Raw genomic sequence first — 18,245 nt, forward strand, 5'->3', positions numbered from 1 at the left:
CCCAGCGGCCCCGCAGCAGGGCGGCGAGCGGGCAGCGGGCGGCCGCCCCGCTCCCGGCCAACAGCGCCGCCAAGCCCGCGGGGCCGAAGCGGGGTCCCGGGGCGTCTCGACGGGGCGCCGAGACGAAGCGCGGGCAGGGCCGGCGGGCGGGGAGCTGCGGCCGCAGGAAGGGGCTGGAGAGCAGAGCTGACAGCGGGGCGAGGGTCCCGGGAAGCCTCGGCGGCTGCGGCGTGCGGGGGAGGTGTGGGAGCGGGGGGACGGGGCGGGGGGAGACAGAGAGAGAAAAAAACACAAAATAAGCATTACGGGGGAGTGGGGGGGAGGCAGGCGGGCGCCCTGCACAGCCCAGCCCCGAGCGGAGCCCCTCCACCGCGGTGTTAATCCGGGGGGTGGCAGCCTTGAACCCCCACCGGTCGGTCCCTGGGTGCTCGGGGCTGCCCCCTCAACCCCCCGCAGGCACGCTCTGTACTTTTAACTTTTCTAAGCCGGCCCTGTAGGTGCGGAGTGGAGGAGACTTCTCGTACCGAGCCAGTGCTCCTTGGGGTTCAGGGCTGGACATAGTGCCAGAGGAGCACGGGGACGAGGTTGGCCACTTACAACCCAGGCGCAAAGAGCATCCCACGCCCCAAAAAACTCCACCCAAAAAGCCAAGCACAGCCGGCGGGAGGAGCGGCGGCGGCGGCGGGCGAGCGCCCGGCGGAGCGGAGCGCAGCCCCCACCCGCCCCGGGCCGCCGCCGCCCGGCGCTGTCCAGGGTCCTGCCCCGCTCCCGCCGGGGTGGCCGGGCAGCTCAACGAGCCCGCTCCGGTCTGCAAGCGGCAGGGCAGCATGGTCTTACCCTTCCTTGCTGAGTGTCATGGTCCTGGAGAGAGGAAGCCACCCTACTAGAGCATGAGCCTGGAATAGGAATAGACAGAAATCACTGCCATTCGGGCTCTGCCTCCCTTTTCTCTAGCGGTGATTTCTGCCTGTTCCTGTTCTGGGCTCCGTTTTTTCATCAAGGCCCAGCCCTTCCCAAAACATCTTCCCCATTTCTGGCCTACAACCAATCCCTTGACATCAAAGAGGAACTGAAGTCTGCACAGTGTGAAGAAAGTGCTTCCCATGGTGATGGTGCCGCCCTTGAAGGCCAAAGCCACAGCTACAGCAATGGGAGAACACGGCTGTGGTGCCGTTGGTGCCAGTGGAAGGTACTCGTTAGAGCCGAGACCTGCAGGGAAAGCTGCCATTCCTGCACATAAGGAGAGCTTGCTGTTGCTTAGCAGCAGAGTGTTCCCCTAGGTCTGTTCAGAGAGGTGAACTAGGGTGGAAGCTGGACAATGTTCCCACGAGAGCATAAAAAATAGAAAGGTTGATTCCCCACCCCACCCCTTTAGTATTTCTCCTGCCCGGTGGCAAGGAGCCCTTCTGCAAATCTCTGCCCTTTTGGTTGTGGCACAAAGCACACAACTGGGATGTTAAATACACTTCTGTGCTGAATTACAATTGTCAAGGCCCAGACAGGACCTATGGAGGTGTTACAGGCTTGACAATTAGGATTAAATGATACCGCCTCACCCCTTGGCAGAGAAAAGGGAAGAAAGACTCAGTAAGTGTACCAAGGTGGTCCTTCATGTGTCCTGAGACCAAGATCAAAACACCTGTTAACACCACTGGCCTTTGAATCCAGCTCCTAGTCACTCTGCCAGGAAGAGCAGTCATTTCTCAGACCACTGAGTGGATGTGACTCCTCTAAGCCCTCTCTAGACTACGGTCCCAGGTGGCTTTCTAAATCTTAGCAGGAATGCTTGAACAAGTGCAGGTTTAAAATGCTGGCACGGTGTAACCCCTTTGGAAGGTATGGTCTTGCTCCACCCTTTGCATTTCTCTCAGGAGGGTCATGATCAACTAACACCTTATTAAAGATGGCTAGTTTTTTCAACATTAATGATGCATAATGATAGTGCGTAGTATTGTATAAAAAGGTGGTACTCACGCTGCCTAGCATGAATGGTGTTAGATAAACAAAGCCACCTAAGCTGAAAGTCTTCCAGTGCTTGGTGTTTGTAGACGACTCTACCTAGCTCTACCTGTAGACAGGTACATCCGCATCATTGCATATGTACACAACCACCTAAATCCTGAAACTGCTGAGCGTCTTGGAGGCCTAAAGTCCTCTCAAAATTGGTAAAATATGCATCTTCTTCTCCTTTCTCCCTGACTAATGGATGCAGGCTGATGTCCAGCTGCATAAGACAGAACTGCACAAACAAGTGCTTGGACTTTGTTGAAATGGGGTTTAAAGTTGAGGGACTTTAAGAGCGGAGAGACAGAGATTGAACCCCTTCCTCTGCCTAAGAGGAATCTGAGCATGCATTTCTCATGTGTGAAAGAAAATTCCCTCAGTCATCAGAGTAGCTTGCTCTGCATGTGCATGTCTATGACTGTACTCTTAATCCCCACTGCTGCCCCACTTTGTACAGGCTAATTCAACTTCACTACGACAGACAGAAAGCAAAATGTGAACATCTTGACAATCTAGTTAGGCACGGGAGTATTGGGCCTGGGTCTTGGTTCTGTTCCAAAAAATACATTATGGAAAATGGAGTGTTTACACGTGAACTGTGTATTTAGTAAAATTACCTCCTAATCCCATATAGTGACACCTCTGTTTGTAACATACAAGCTAAATATTAAATCACAAATCAATTTCAATATTGCTATTAGCTACTACTGTATAAGGCATGAGAAAAAAAAAATCTCTTTACTAGACTTTCCTGAACATTTCTCATTAAGTCTACATAAGCTATTGATAAACTTTTAGGAGGGCAGTCGATCCAGCATGCAGTAGTTTTCTTTTATTCTACATCAGAAAGAAGTGACTTTATCTGAGGGTGCCCTTGCTATTTAATATTGTCCCTTTGTATGTTTCTCAGACTCCAGCCTCTCTCTTTCTGCAGATCTGTCTAGTTAATGCATTTTCCTCATTTTGTCTTTGTCGGAATGAAGGAACCTGTTATTTGTTGTTATTATTATTATTACAAACTTGTAGGGTAATTTTTTTTTATTTGTTCTCATTGAAAATGTTAAGAACAGGTTATAAGAAAGGCAATATAGAACATGTATCTGTATTTTAATAACATTGTATTCCAACATTCTTGCAATCACACTTCAGTGGGGGACATAATGCACATATTAGCTTCTTTGGGGCCTGTTTTGCTTTAAGGTGTTAGGACAGATTGCTGGGCCTCACGCCTGAACTTGCCCAAGGAGAGGTCATACGCATTTGTACGGCGGCTTATGGGTACTAATCTATTTTAGTGTTTCCTGCTCACTTCAGTTGTTAAATAGAGAGTTTCTAGACCATTGAATGGAGCTGATTCAAGGTGAATTAGGGAGCGATTCAAACAGAAAGTAAGAAGCCATTTTTTACTATTTTCATTAACATGAAAGTGCATTTGTTGCAAATCACTTTGAAGACTGACAGGCTTTTCTGGGAGAGGAGGTATTTTCAGAAGTAAAATGAGTTTCCAGGGGCTTTAGTTGAATATATATATTTTATATATATATATCAGCAGTATTCTAGTATTTGCTTTATCTTATTCCTTAATAAAAACTTAAAATGTAAAAATATATATATATTTAAAAGATGCATTTTAAGTAACCACATTTCAAAGTGAACATAATGCCGGTGACATTATGGGAAACAACTTTCCCAAACTTTTAAATATTTGTATTCTTTCAACATTAGTTATGTACAGCTGTAAGTAACTTTTTTTAATGAATCTATTAGTAATTGATTTCAAATAGAAGATGTAGGTTCAATGTTGATGGGAGGCAGAATAAACCAGAGTCTTCAAACATGTAAAACTAACCATGGAGCTGCATGGAGTAGTCCACAGAGCATTAACTTATCCCACATGTGAGGATGCCTGTTAGTTTGTCATTTTTCATAAACTTTAACAGGAATGTGTTAATTCTCCAGTAGAATTTATTTTGTGTAAGCCCAAGTGTGGAAGTCACGCTGGGCAGTTCCTCCCAATGCCATGTCATTCACATTGTCAAAATGTAACCGTTCAGTAGGACATATTGTAGAGCGTAGGGTTTCTCTTAGTCTTTTGCTGGAGGATTAAGTTTCCTCAAGGTCTTATGCTAAAACCTGTGATTGCATTGAGTTAGGACTAATGCTTGAAAAGTTATTGTAATGGTTAGACTTGGCTTAGATCTCAGTGCAGCCAGAATTGTTTGCTATTGATGGCTCTGCTTAGTACTTCGCTAATTATTTCAGCACCGTAAGGTTATTTTCTAGGGTGATGTACTTTCTCAGGGTTGGTGATTCCCAGATGTATGTTCTGCCAAAACTCTCCGCCTCCGTATTTATATCAGCCAGTCTCTACTCCGCTGTCTCCACTCACAACCCTGTTTCTTTTCCACTCCTACATATCACATCTTTGCTACTTCTAAGGAAGAGGAAGCTTAAAGAGAAATAATCTTTGAGATGAAATTAGATATTAGAACGAAGGAGATGTGTTCCAGTAATAGGACTGAATGCCGGGTTTTAGAGCGTCAGAGTCAGCCCAGTGACAGCTGGGCTGTCTGCTCCCCGTTCTGGCCCCAGTCCAGCTGATGCATGCAGGCACCGCGGGGCTCGTGAGCCCTCGGACCGAGTTCTGTGGCACAACTCATGTGCTTAAAATCCTTGGTGACTCAGAGTTTCTGGCAGATTGGCAGACTACCCAGGAAGCCGGCAGATTGGGCAAAGAAGGTCTAATTAGAAATTGCAATATGACACATACAAAAAAATGAAATCTTTGCTGAAGTATGACTGCATTAAGAAACTATGATGTCATTCATTTCGTTTGCCACGTTTGGCAAATTGAACCCTCACTATATTCTGTCTGACCCTCTCACCTTACATATGTCAATAAATAATTAAAAATGTAATGCCAACTATGTTTTTTTAAATCATGAGGTTAACATACATCTCTAATTCTATCTTCTTTTTTTTTTTTTTGTAAACCTTTGAATTATTTGGAATCATTAAAAAACCCTACAGGTTGGGGTCGATTTTAAAAAAAAATTCTCCCATCACGACAACGTTCTGTTAGTGTATGTCCCGATGACATCAGAGAACCCGTACCAAAGGTCTGGGCAAAATGTTGACCAGAAAAATTGTGAGTTTCCAGATGATGGACGGAAGCTGCTCAGTAACTCTCATTACAAGCTTCCAGAAGGTGTCACTGTCCACCTACAATTTGAATGGGGAACCTCAACAGTTGAGGATTAGTGCCAAAGCACTATTCCTCCTTGTGCTATTAGGGGTCCTCTTCTCTGCCCATAATGGAAATTAAATGAACTAAAACTGGAGACGCAAAGGTTTTCCTCTTTTCAGGATTAGCAAAGGAAAAATATCTTCATAGTGTCAATGTCACTCAAGAGGTACCTGTCCAACCGTGACCTGCAGGAATATTCCTGATATTCTGGGTCACACATAACCTAATTATTACACAGGATCCTTACCACACAGGTGCTTGGTAAGTAATAAATATAGTTAAATTAAAGAAGAATCCAAAACTGACAAGACTGCAATTTTTAGGTATAGAAAGTAGTTTGTAGTTATATTCCAGAGTTGATTCAGAAAGGAAGATTAATGGGGCAATTTAGAACCAATGTTCCCGAACAGCTTGAGGTTTCAGAGTAGTTCAAAGTGTATCTGAAAGCCCGGTTGCACAATGTGGCTACACAGTAATATTCCAGCTTGACAAGATTCCCGAGGAAGCCACTGTGACTGCTGCCATTGACTTTTGATCAGATTTTGGACCTTAGAAAATCGGGAGGAATTAAGGGGAATTATGCAGCCATGTTAAAAGGCTGATGGGGGAAAATATAACTCACTCACAGGATGTGGCGGAGAACACGAAAAGACATCAGAGCTAAAATGCACTATAATTCCTTTGAAAAATAAGAACAAAAGAACAAAGAGCAGGCAATGAGAAACTCCTAAAGGGTATGAGGTTAAAAAGAATAGTAGCAGAAACGAGAATGTTCTAGGCTGATAGATGCTGGCACAAAAAACAAACTCTGTATTTGTCTCATTGCAGACTAGTTTGAGGTGGTGACCAGGAGTATTTCTCCAGCATCTTAAAAAGACCTTTGAATGACGATGGGAGGAAGAGGAGCTGGTCTGATAAGAATGATGATGATTTGGGAAATGGGAAAACTTCAGGTGATATCCACGCCAGTGTACTAAGTTATCAGTGGAACTGAACAAACACTGATTTAGAGAGGTCAGGTTTTCCCCGTTATGTAGGTATCCCTGTGGAAGTGAGTGGAAAGGCCTGGGGCTTCCTTGAGAATCTCTTACTAATCTTTCTTTCAGAGATGCCTTACGCGATCTTACCCATATAGGAGTGCATGCCTGGATTAGAGAGACTGTGACTGCAGACAGCACAAATTACTGGCTAAATGTCATGCTTGCTTTAGGCTTAGGAGCAGACTTACAAATGGTATCAGTTCCCAGGTCTCTCTTGACACCACAGATACCGAGTTACAGGTTATAGATACAGAGGACCTCAAGAAAAAAAAGAAGGAAAAAGTAAAGCTCAGAGCTACTGAACTTTTGGGGGAGGCCCTTGACGTGTTCCTGTGAAACCACGTTTCTCCTGTCTGATGCTCAGAGAGACTGACACTCCTTTCTGCAGGCTGGACCTTTTCTTCTGGCCACTCCGGGGCTGTCTCTCATGTTTCCCTGCAATTGGAATTACACTGCACTTTGCTCCGGTTCTAGAAGTGTCCTGAGAGAGGGAGAACAGCTGTCCAGATGGGCAGAAATTTGGGCAAACCTATTTTTATATCCCATCTTTCTGCATCGTTGTTCAAAACAACTCATTAACAGACCACACGTGGCGGTTTCCCTCCGTTACACTCCTGTTTTGAAAGACTATGTCCTCCTCCCGGGTGGATGAAACGTCCCTCCTAATCTCCTTTCTGCACTTCATTTCAAACCTACCTCCTGACCGAACACAGAAAAGACAAAGTGGGACTGAAAGTGTCCTGCCTGCAATAGCCTATACTTTCTTCTCTGATCTGTTACACCTTTAACTTATTTCTCCTGGTGATTTGGAAAGGCTGGTAAGAAACAAGTAGAGTTTGGCTTTTCTTTCTGTTTAAAGTGTGTCTGCTTACAACCGAGTATGATACTTGAGAGAGCACAGCTTTTTTATGAGCCTGAAACAATTTTATAGTCTGAGTATGCCACTGTTGGTCAGGTAAATCATTCAAGCAGATGCTATTCTTGTACTTAAATGGAACTGCATGCACAGGGTCTGTATGAACAGGATAAACAGTGCAGTGAGGAAGGCTAGTCTGTCATAAAAATAGCAACCATCTTTCAGAATCAAATATTTCAGTGAACATAAAGAAATGCTAGTTTGAAGAAATGTCCCTGGCATTAAAGGCTGTGACTCACTTTATCAGTCTTCTGACTGGAGAACTATCCAACTGTTCCATGCCAAACCACCCAGAAGATCTGGATGTAAACTGAGAAACACCCTTTAACCCTCTTATTTAGAGCCCATATTAAATACAGATGTTATAGATGTCCCATTTATTGACATGCCAAATTCTGGGTAATGTGGATCAGTAAATGGAGCAAGAATTTGCAAATGAAAAAACAGGACAAAGGGACAGAGAGGAGCAACTTGGTCACTTCCCTGGTGCAGTCTGAGCACCCGTGCAAATCTGAGTACAAGTTCCGAGTACCAGAAGGCACAAAGGGTGTGAGTGCCAAAGCTTATTTGGGATACTAAACTCCAGGATTGGTAAGGAATCCCTGGAAGGAGAGTCCCTTCCCCAAAGACATCCCTCCCAGAAGAATGCTTGTGTTTAAACAAATCAGTTTGGTAATAAAAAGAGAAGACCATGGATTTTTTACAAAATCAAGCACTGCAATGCAAGAAAATTAATACTTTAAAATATTATAATCCTCCTACCTCTCATAATAAATGCCAGTCATTATGCAGTTCAAGAACAAATACTTTATCCTATCTTGGTCTAAGTCTGATCCACTGTTTTTGCTCTTAACTTGACTACTCTCAAAGGGAACAGCGAAGTCGACAGAACAGTAAGAACTGTTTTCTTCTTTATTGAGTCCTAAAGTAAATCACTCAAGATGTCACAGGAAAAATCACAGCTACTTCCTGAAATGAGGCTGTGTTCACAAATGGAACAGAATTAATAATGAAACAAAGTTGTGCCCTTCCCCTTTTTCTGTATGAATTCCTCAGCCTACACCTGACATCTCTAGACTCCTGAGAATAATTTTCATCCTTCCTGTGCGCATAATTAAGCACTTGGAACAGTGAACCAGGAAAACTGATGTGACATTTTGTAAGATCATCGGCTGCTGCTTGGATGGCGTCACTGGGCAGCTCCAGGTTTGTTGCCGTCTGTTCTTACTTTTAACAGTTGATACGGTATTTTAGATTAGCTTTATTTTGAGAATAACACTAAAAGTATAATATTGAGGACATTAGCCTCCTGAGCTGTTTCCAACCACATCTGGTGGCAGACTGAAGATCTGTTAAGTTAAAGATCTCAACACCTAAGTTCCTGAAAGTTTCATTGGAATCAGTGCCCAGCACAGGGACAGGCTGTGGGAAAGGCCAAGCCTTCTCAGACATCAAAATCAGTCAGTAAGCAAGCACAGACCCACTGCGAGCCAGGCTTCACCAGTTCACCTGCTCACGGATCCTTGCCGTTTCCCAAGTGTTACCCTTCAGCACAACTTTTGGATGTGGCTGATGGAAAAATAACATTCTGCCTGCCTCAGGGTTAAGTTTTAATGCTTGTGACGAAACATACAGTTACTTATATTGTACATAAACAAGGTGCTTTTGTTCCCTGCGTGGCCTCTGGGAGAAGAGTGATGGTCTCTCCCTTGCATTTCCTGGCTTGGTGGGGCTTTGACTTTGACCTGCTCTCAGGAGGATGTGCCTAGCTGTCACCTAGCAACCTGGAGCTGGGCTTTGAAATTAAGATATTTGTGGTAGGATATTCTGATCTCTTTTTGCATCTTTCTTTTGACTGGATTATAAAGAGATGCAAATAAATGGGAGTAAAAAGCTGTCCTGTTATTGCACAGAAGGGGCCAGCAAAATGTAGGACTGAGTAAGCTCTAAATGGCTTGAAAGAAACACTTATTTTCCCCTAGAGTCTTTGAATTTTTTTGTGGAAAGAAATTGCTGTGAAAAAGCATGTATGTGATTCATGACTTTTGTGTCTGCACCACTCATGGGAAACGCGTACCAGGTAGCATGCATTGTATACAAACAGGCAAGGGGAAGGAGTAAATTACTCTTCATGCTCACTACATATACAGCAAGGAGTAATGGATTTAAACTGTAGGCAGGGATATTTAGGTTAAATACGGGTTTTTAATGGTAGGATGGTGAAGCACTGGAGCAGGCTGCCTAGACTGTGGAGTCTGTGTTAGCGAGGTTTTAAAGAGCAGGTGAGGTAAACCTGTGCGGGAAGGGCTTGGGGATGGTTGATCCTAGCAGCAAAGGTCCGATGACACTTTCAAGCTCCCACCCAAAGCTGTCTTTGATGATACTGCACCCCATGTCATCCTCCCGGTCACTGGAAGGATTTGCTAATTTGAGTGGACTGGCCGATAGCTGCAATCCGGGCATGACTTATTCTGGCACTCAGGGATTCCTCTGGCACTCAGAAACCCCTGAGAAATCTGTGCTGAAAAAACCCCCCCACACCACAATTCCTCTTTCAATTGGACATGAGTTGTATTGGAAATAAAACAGGGTGTGATGGGAACACTGTGCTCAGGTGATCTCTACCACATGATGGCCTCTAGCAGAAACCATAAATCTAAGGAACACTAACTGTGTTATGTCTTATCACTCTGGGGCTGGTGTTGTACTTCATTTTAGTTTTGTATTTTACTGAAAATCATTTCCTTTCATCAGTCTGGGTGTGAGAGATGTATCAAGGAGTAAAGGTCAATTCCTCCTGACTCACAGACACCCAAACTAGCCGCCTTTTTAAGAAGGTCTCCATGATCTTCCAGAGATAAAGAGCTGTTGTTTTTCCCCAGTATCCTTTAGCTAAACTGTTGATTCTTGCTGGTGGAAGGATATCCTAAATTAATATATTTGTAAATCTGAAGTTACCCATATCTCCAATTAGTTGATTTAGATTTAGGTTGAGTGGGTTATTTATTAACCAGCATGATGTTTTGTTCCACTTAAAGAAAGTCATCTTATATTAATGAAAACAGTCTCTGTAGTTCAGGTCAGTCTAGGATTGTTTTGCTGAAAAATTTCTGGAACTAGTGTAAAAACAGTTTATCTTTTGGTTTTTGTATTCACTAAATTCTTTCTGACAGTAATATCCTAATCAGCCTGGGATTCTGCATTTTTCCATTTCAAAGGTGCACAGCTAAAAAGGAAGTTCTAGGGCTATTTCAAAGGTAAAATATGTAAATCACTAAATTGGAAAAACACGATTACAAATTATCTCTGAGGACTAGAAAATTTGCACACCATTAATATGCAAGTAATCCACCCATTAATGTGTAGTACATTATTATTTTGATAACTTTTACAAAAGAATGCCCTCTGATTGCTGTTTGTGCAGCTATTACTGGCTCATAGACAACACTGAGCAATACAGCTAGCTATTCTCAGAACAGTGTTTCTGGATGCAAAAGAAAAATCTTTTATGAATTAAAAAAATATTATTATGCCATGTAATTACAGAACAGTTGAAAAAGAAAGACACTGTGAAGAGCTCTCTGTTTCATGGAATAGTTGAGATTGGAAAGGGCCTCTGCAGATTGTCTAGTCCAACCTCCTGCTCTCAGGCTTCCTAGGATCATGCCAAGCAGGGTTTGGATACCTCTGAGGATGGAGACTTCACAGCCTCTCTGAGCAACCTGTCCCACTGTTCGACCACCCGCACAGTAAAAAAACCAACTTTTTCTGCTGATAGAATAATTCCTGCATAAGCCACATTAATCTGTTCTTATATTCATGTATTATGCTAAAGATTAAAGCATATTATTTTTTAAAGGAGTTATATTTAATGATTTGAGCTGCCTGGAGCAGACTAGTATACTAAGGACATTCAGAGGAGACATGGGGAGAAGAAAACCCCAAACCAAACATGAAAGGTCTCTGCAAGGCCGCCCAGGGGTAGCAAGCAAGTGGTGAAAATGAGTCCTATCCACTGATATTAGCTAAGCCAGTGGCTTGTTGCATGTCTTTCAGGGCTAGGCCTGCTAAAGGGTGCCCCGTTCACCGCACATTGTGCTCCCCCATGGATCCCAGCAGGACCCACAGAGCTGAATTAGGCACCAGCACCTGCTCCCTCATCCTGCGTGGACAGAGCTGGTATCCAAACACGCCGTCCAAAAACCGCCAACATGCTGCATGGGGAGCTGCCTCACGGGGACAGAGGAAACTCCCAATCGCAGGAAATAGCATTTATGCTGCATCTTTCAAAGGAAGTTATGGGACTGATTTGGCACTGTATGTGCATCACCCTTCATTTGGGAGCCACAGCCCCAGGTACCACCCAGCCCCCACCCACAGACCTACATGTCTGAATGCTGCTGTTAGCATATTTGTTGGAGATACAGGAGATACAGGCTCAGATCCTTCTTCCACTCTGAATTTGCACGGGTTGATCTCCCAGGCTGGTGGCCTAGCTGCTGGAAGCAGTCTGTCAGCCTCAGCTTTCAGAAGTGCCCTCACTGGCTTGGACCCGGCTAACCAGATGGAGGGGAAGGAGGACAACTTTCCAATCTAGCTGCAAGGGACCTCCCTGTGGATTTTGGTCTGGGCCTCACTGAATACCCATTAAAAAGGAAAATGGAAGTATTTCTCATTGAATGTCAGACCATTGCGTGGTAAGTGCCTTAAACACAGTAAAGCATCACCACCCCCTCTACACAAGGAATATTAAATTATTATACAACAAAGAGTGCTTTCAACACAAGGGAAGGAAGGTACACCTGCTATCCTTCTCACAGACACATTGCAGGAAGTAGTTAGGTTATTCTTCTGGAGTGTGTGGTTTCAAGTCACCTCAGGGGAAGGTTTTGAACCTGGACTTCCCATAATTTGGGCAACAGCAGTAAGTGCTGGGCTGTGAAATGAGAAAGCACTCCTCTGTCCTGTGTCAGGACAGGGAGGTGTAATTTCAGGAGAACGTCTGGGCCTGTGATTCACAAATGAAAGGAGAGGCCTATCTCTAATGTCATCTGGTGTTTCTGCTGATGGCCACCTCTCCAGAATGGTGGCTTTTTGAATCCTATCCCTATGTACTCAGTTCTGCTCATACATACGCAGACACCTAGTCTCCAGCTCAGACATGTGGGCTCTAGGGGACACCAGCACACCTAAATGCCACATGCAGTGATGCTGGTCATTGGGGTGACCACGGTCTGTTGTGGATCGTGTTGGTTTTAGCTATGAGAATAATTATTTAATCGCTATTAATGTTCATTTTGGATTCCAGTCCTGTACTTTTTACTTTCAACTTATTGGTTTGTCTTACTTCCCTCACTCAGTACAGAAAACTGTAGGCGCTTTACCCGACCAGCAGATTCCTACCCTGATGAACATAAATCCTTCAAAGATGAAATGTCTATACCATAGTTACAAGTACTATAGTTAAGCTAACAGATCTCCCACTTCAGATGACCAGATGAAAGGGAGGACTCTAACCCCCCAAATGACTAGTACAGTCTTCTTCACAGCATGGATGACCTGACCCTAGTAAGTGCTAAAGACCTGGGTATGGAGTAACCCTGAAATACTGCCTCCTGTGCCCCAGGAGTACTTTGTGACTTCTGAAAGCAGCAATTAATGAGACAAGTTTTTCCTTGGAGGAATTATCTTGAGAACAAGAGAAACTACTTCCAGTTTCTACCTGACCCCTCTTGCAGGGTTGGGGGCTGACAGGCCTTAATCCTCCTAATAGGTCTGCTGATGAGATGCACCCTGATATTTTGCTGGACACTGCAGGTCTCAAAAGGATTGATACTTTAGGATCGATACAGTCTGTAAAAATATGCAGGAGTAGCCTTTTCTTAACTAGTAAAAACACTTCAGGGACAAGATAAACCCTTGTTATAAAAGATACACGTCAAGGAAACAAAATTAACCAGCACAGAAGACCACAGAGTGATAATGTTCTCCAGCTTGTCCTAGAAATAATTTTGCTTACCTTTAAAATGAACTGCATATGATTTTACCTCATTATCTTAATCTATAACTATTCAGCAAAATACCCACTCTTTTCCCTACCTAAAAGTGTACTGTATTATCAAAGAAGTTGTCAATAAGACTAGGTGCTCATAATTTGGTGGTCCTAAATACCCTGTAATACTCCTATTTCTCCCCCAGAATTCTCCCTTTGAAACATTGCTCCTGAATAAAACAGAGCATCAAACATGTCTCAGATTTTACATCTGCTGTATAAGAATAACTATTTTGGCAAAGACGAAGAATGTTATCTGCCAAGTGATTCAATCCAGCCATACAATTTGCATCCCCTGCCCATCCTAAACATAAGAATTAGATAAAATGTGACTATTAAACTATGTTTCAGCCTATTTAACTAAGCACACCACCTGTTCAAAAGAACAGAAGGAATGTGTTCTTGGTATAAGTTACTGCTTGGTTTGTTTCTAACACCCTATGACACAATCACAAGCTTTAAGACATACAAATCCTACCGTGACTAAGTATGAAAAAAAGACTTCACCAAATAAACACTCCGGACATGAAGATGTACTTGGGAGAAATTATATTGACTGAAGAGGGTGAATATGTTTACTAATATCAGGACTTTTCCTACTCTTATAAAAGATAAAGACAATATCTGACTTCAGAGGAACTGTTAACAGTAATAGTAATTAATGACTGACAGCACTTATCACCTGAGGACACCAGAGTACTTGGCAAAGCAGTGCAATCATTCAACTGGCATGTTGTTCTTTGCAAATAACATCTTTTATGATTTTTTACCTTTCTGGAGTTGTTTGTGAATGGATCCTTATTTTTCAAACAAATAATGATTCATAGCAGTTGCTGAATAATTTACATGAGCTATGCATGGTCATGAGTGACTTCCACATTACATGCAGTTCATGGAATACTGTTTGACATCTCCAAACCCAAAGGATTTCTGTAGAGCTGAGATCAGCTAGATGAAGGAAAAAGGATGCCATACTTCCCTTGAGCTGCTCCCCCAGACAGCAAGTTTGTGGCCATTTCAGTTTCTGCCTGATCTCCTACACAGAACTCAAATGGGTAGGACTTGGCAAGCAGAAAGGCAATGCTAGTGTAACTGGGGTCTCCTTAGGCCTCAGCCTAAGGCTGATGTTAAAGGAGGTTTAATAGTTGCTCTCTTTTCTTGGCACACAGCTTCTCATTTCACACTATGCTTTTCTCTGTTCCATGCCTCGGGGAACAGAGGAAAGCAAGCCCTTATAGGTAAGACAAATCGCAATAGGATCTAGAAAGGATTCTGCTTGCCAGAGAGTAGCAAGAGCAGGGCTGCTCCCTCAGGGAAGGTGCAGGGATCCAAGGGGATCCCACAGCCAGCAGGACAGGAGCTTCACCAGCCACAGCCCATCCCACAGTACTTGAGCAAGGCAAACAGGACAGACATGGAGATGGTCCAAGCAAGGTCCAGATCATAAGGCAATATCACTGCAGGGTGGAAGTCAACTTCCCCAGATCAAGGTTAAGATCAAGCCCCACAATCACCAGGCAAGCCCACACTGACAAGAGACAGCCAAGATCAAGCCAGGAAGTCAGCCCAGGGTGCGGGTTAAAGTCTCAACCAGGTGGCTCCATCACCAAATGGGGCATGGCTGTCACTCAGCTGGAGCCCAGCACCCCTTCAACACAGCTCAGGCAGGGAGCAGACCCTCAGGATGGAGTTTCAATAGAGCTGCTGGACCCATGGGTGTGGTGTGAGGCCCCAGGTGAGGCTAGTCAGCACCATTATGGCTTATTAGCACCCTCAGAGCCCCTACACTGTTGTTGTGTGCTTGCCCAGTCACTTGTCTGTAGGTGTATTATTCATGTAAACCCAACCAAATCTGGAGCCTTTATGTTTAGAAATCATAATTACGTTATGGAATTGAAATGGGTCCTATCCAGATGTAACCTGGACATGAACTAAAATGTGACATCTCTGTGGAGAACATTCTCATCCTCTTCTGAGGAATTGATGGCAATGAGCTCTGTGTAATGGGACTTTGGCCAAATTTTGTCATTAGGAAAATACTATGATTTATTTGCAACCTCTCACTATCTCCCTGCGCAGTGTAATGTTTCTGGGGTGTTTATTTTGTTAACTGGCAAAAAGTACATTGGGAGCACATGAGAATGTGTCTGTGTTAGCTCTGGGTTAAGTAAGTTCTTGCATCTTTGTGTTGAGACTCGTAAAAAGTTTATTCACTTTTGTTTTTTAACACTTTTATAAATCAAGATGCAAACGTCAGAGGGAAAGGCTTTTTAAGTAATGCAAATGGAGATTAGAAATAAACAACTCACTGACTTAATTTAAATATCATGAAGAGAATTTAAAAGGCCTTTAAACTCTGCCTACCACTTTTCAAAAACATTTCTCTTGTAATTCAGTTTCTCTTTGAAAGCATGTTCAAGAATAAATAAACCTAATTCAAGTGTTCTGTTAAAAGACTTGGGTTTTTTTAATCTAAATTTATTTAATATTTCAACTTTTTTACTATTTGGCATGTTGTATTAGATGGCAACGTGCTCTCAAAGCAGCCACTGCTCACATTCAGAAGCGTCAGATTCAAAACCTCACCTAAGGAGGAAGGGAACATGGGAATTAATGAGGACTGGGGAATCAGTCTGATCAAATCCCTGTCAGTCAAACAAATTTATGGGTCTAAGGACATAGTTTGTCTATAGCGATCAGTGTCACATACAGAAACATTGTACCAGAAAGAATCTGAACTTTCTGCAGGCTTCAATGTCACCAGAAGAAAAAGGTTTGATGTGATCTTGTCTATTCTGGGAGTGTAAGTGACAAACTTGTCTTGAACCTTACAAACTTCAAGTTGATTTCCTGAGTCCTGGTAAATCATATAAACCCTCTGTGCCTTTGTTCTCTATCAGTTAAAAAGAAAAATATTTCTTTCCTATGTGAAGTAAAGCCTGCAGTTTATTTTAATTCCCCAGCCTTAGGGCCATATACATTTCTAGGTGGATAAGTTTTCTAACTTCCTATCACTAACACAGTCCTTGTAGACTCATTAACTACTAGTAACATTGCTTACATTACATGTGTGAAAGGATCATTTGCGTATATGATTTATGAAGTCCTGGAGACATGTTCCCCTAGAGCATGCAGCCTCATACAAGAGCTTCCACATGACAGCAATTTCATCTCAGCTGAGCTCATGAAGCAGTTACAGAGCATCTCCTGGGCTGTCCCTGCTACCAGAGATTAGAGCCACACCGGCGGAGCTGCAGCATTTAGAAACATAAACACAGAACAAAGTAAATGGGACAGATAGCCAGCGGGAGAAGGGAAGCTTGCAGAGCTGGTGTTTAAGGAACTGTGGACAGTAAGTGGCCCTGAACATTGCAGTGTCATTTAGGTCCCTCTGCAGATAAATCCTTTCACAGAACAGAGAAATAATATGTTGTCCTCTGTGAGGTCCCTGACTCAGTCCTATGTACCATGTTCTCAGAGACTCGGCAACAAACTACGATTTCAGGGGAGAGCTGTAAAAGCGATCACCAAGCTGAAAGGAACAATTCACCTGGGATGAATAATAGGATGGCTAAATGAGAAATGACTAGGAACATGAGCTGTGAAGAACTCAGTATATGGGTTTCAGAAGGTATGACTACCAAGGGTTAAATTCAGGAGCCATTGTGCTTGTGACAAAACTCCCTCTGCCTTCAAGAGGGCCAAGAAGTCTCCAGGCTCGTGTGCTAAATGGACAGATAATGAGACAGAATGACATGAAATGCTGAAAGGAGTGTAATTGGTTCATTATCAGAAACAGTTTCCTGATAGTGGCAAAGCAGGCTGAGTATTTCCTCCCAGCAAAAGCAGTGAAAGTCATTTAGGATTTCTGATGAGTGTATTCCTGTAATTCAAATGAAGTGGCCTCCTGGAAACGGACAGGCACTGGCTAAGGAGATGGGATGGAGAAGCCAATTCCTGCTTTAACTTGAATGTCTGTAGGGCAGATGTGGAATGGGGAATGGCTTCTTCCCCTGTCTTGCCTTTCACCAACCCTACCAAGAACCTTGACTGGCTGCCTTAGTCCCTCTTCACTCTGGTGCTAAGTTAGTCTGAAAAAAACCCCAACTTTGTGGTTCCAAGAGTGCGTGACTTTGCTATTACACTCTCTTTCCTACCATGCACCAGGGTGCACCAGTTCTGCACCAAAGTTTTAATAAGATACAGTTTCTTGCACCTGTCTCTCTTGCTCTGTTGAGCTGCACAGGAGCGTGCTGCTCACCATAAATAACGTTGGTTCATCCCTCAGGCAGCTTTCAGGCTTTTGACAAAATCTAGAGGATACATGACTGTTGTTTTTAATTAAGGAAAATGGTTCAGCTCTACAGGTTCACTAAAGGGGATTTATTGTAACACCCTAACAGATTTTAGTATTATGCTGTGTTTGATTTCTTTGGGATATCTCCTTTTGTTAACTACCAATAAAAATCATCTGAGGTAGCATCAGTAAAAAATGCATACCTCTTCCGTGTCTAAACACCATGAAGCAACATGTTTTCCCCTCACCCTTTTAACCACAGATTAGCTCCACAAAGTATGAATCATTTTTATGAGTTAGATGGATGTGTTTAATATGTTGTTTGAAAGCAGACAACAGGAAAGGCGGATCACGACCTCCTTTGTCACTGTAGTTGCAACACGCCGAGGAACAGAGGGCAGAGGATGAGGCTCAGGAATAAAGGAGAACTACATGAACACCGATGTCTTGGTGACAAATAGTCTGTGGTTGTTACACATGACATTAACGCTTTCTTTCTGCTTCTTTCCAGATACACCATTTCCCCCTCCTTCAGGACATTTGGATAACCCTGGATTTTGTCTTACCTTGAAAATCCACTGTGCTGCTTTAATATCCTCTTCATCTTCATTTTGGAGGGTCTCCTTTGCTTGACAGTTGTCTGCATGGTAACTGTGTGTCCTGAAGTAGAGCAAAACTTGCCTCCACAT

At 43.3% G+C, this 18,245-nt stretch overlaps 1 protein-coding gene across 1 annotated transcript in view; it reads right to left on the reverse strand.

Annotated features, from left to right (window-relative positions):
* The window catches only part of RGS20 (regulator of G protein signaling 20), a 41,886-nt gene extending 23,641 nt beyond the window's left edge, over positions 1-18,245 (reverse strand). Inside the window, exon 1 of the mRNA XM_076329712.1 lies at positions 18,123-18,245. Coding sequence (XP_076185827.1) covers positions 18,123-18,245 — 123 coding nt within the window. The remainder of the gene's footprint in view (positions 1-18,122) is intronic.

The sequence above is a fragment of the Aptenodytes patagonicus genome, chromosome 2 (genome assembly GCF_965638725.1).
Source record: "Aptenodytes patagonicus chromosome 2, bAptPat1.pri.cur, whole genome shotgun sequence".
NCBI lineage: Eukaryota > Metazoa > Chordata > Aves > Sphenisciformes > Spheniscidae > Aptenodytes > Aptenodytes patagonicus.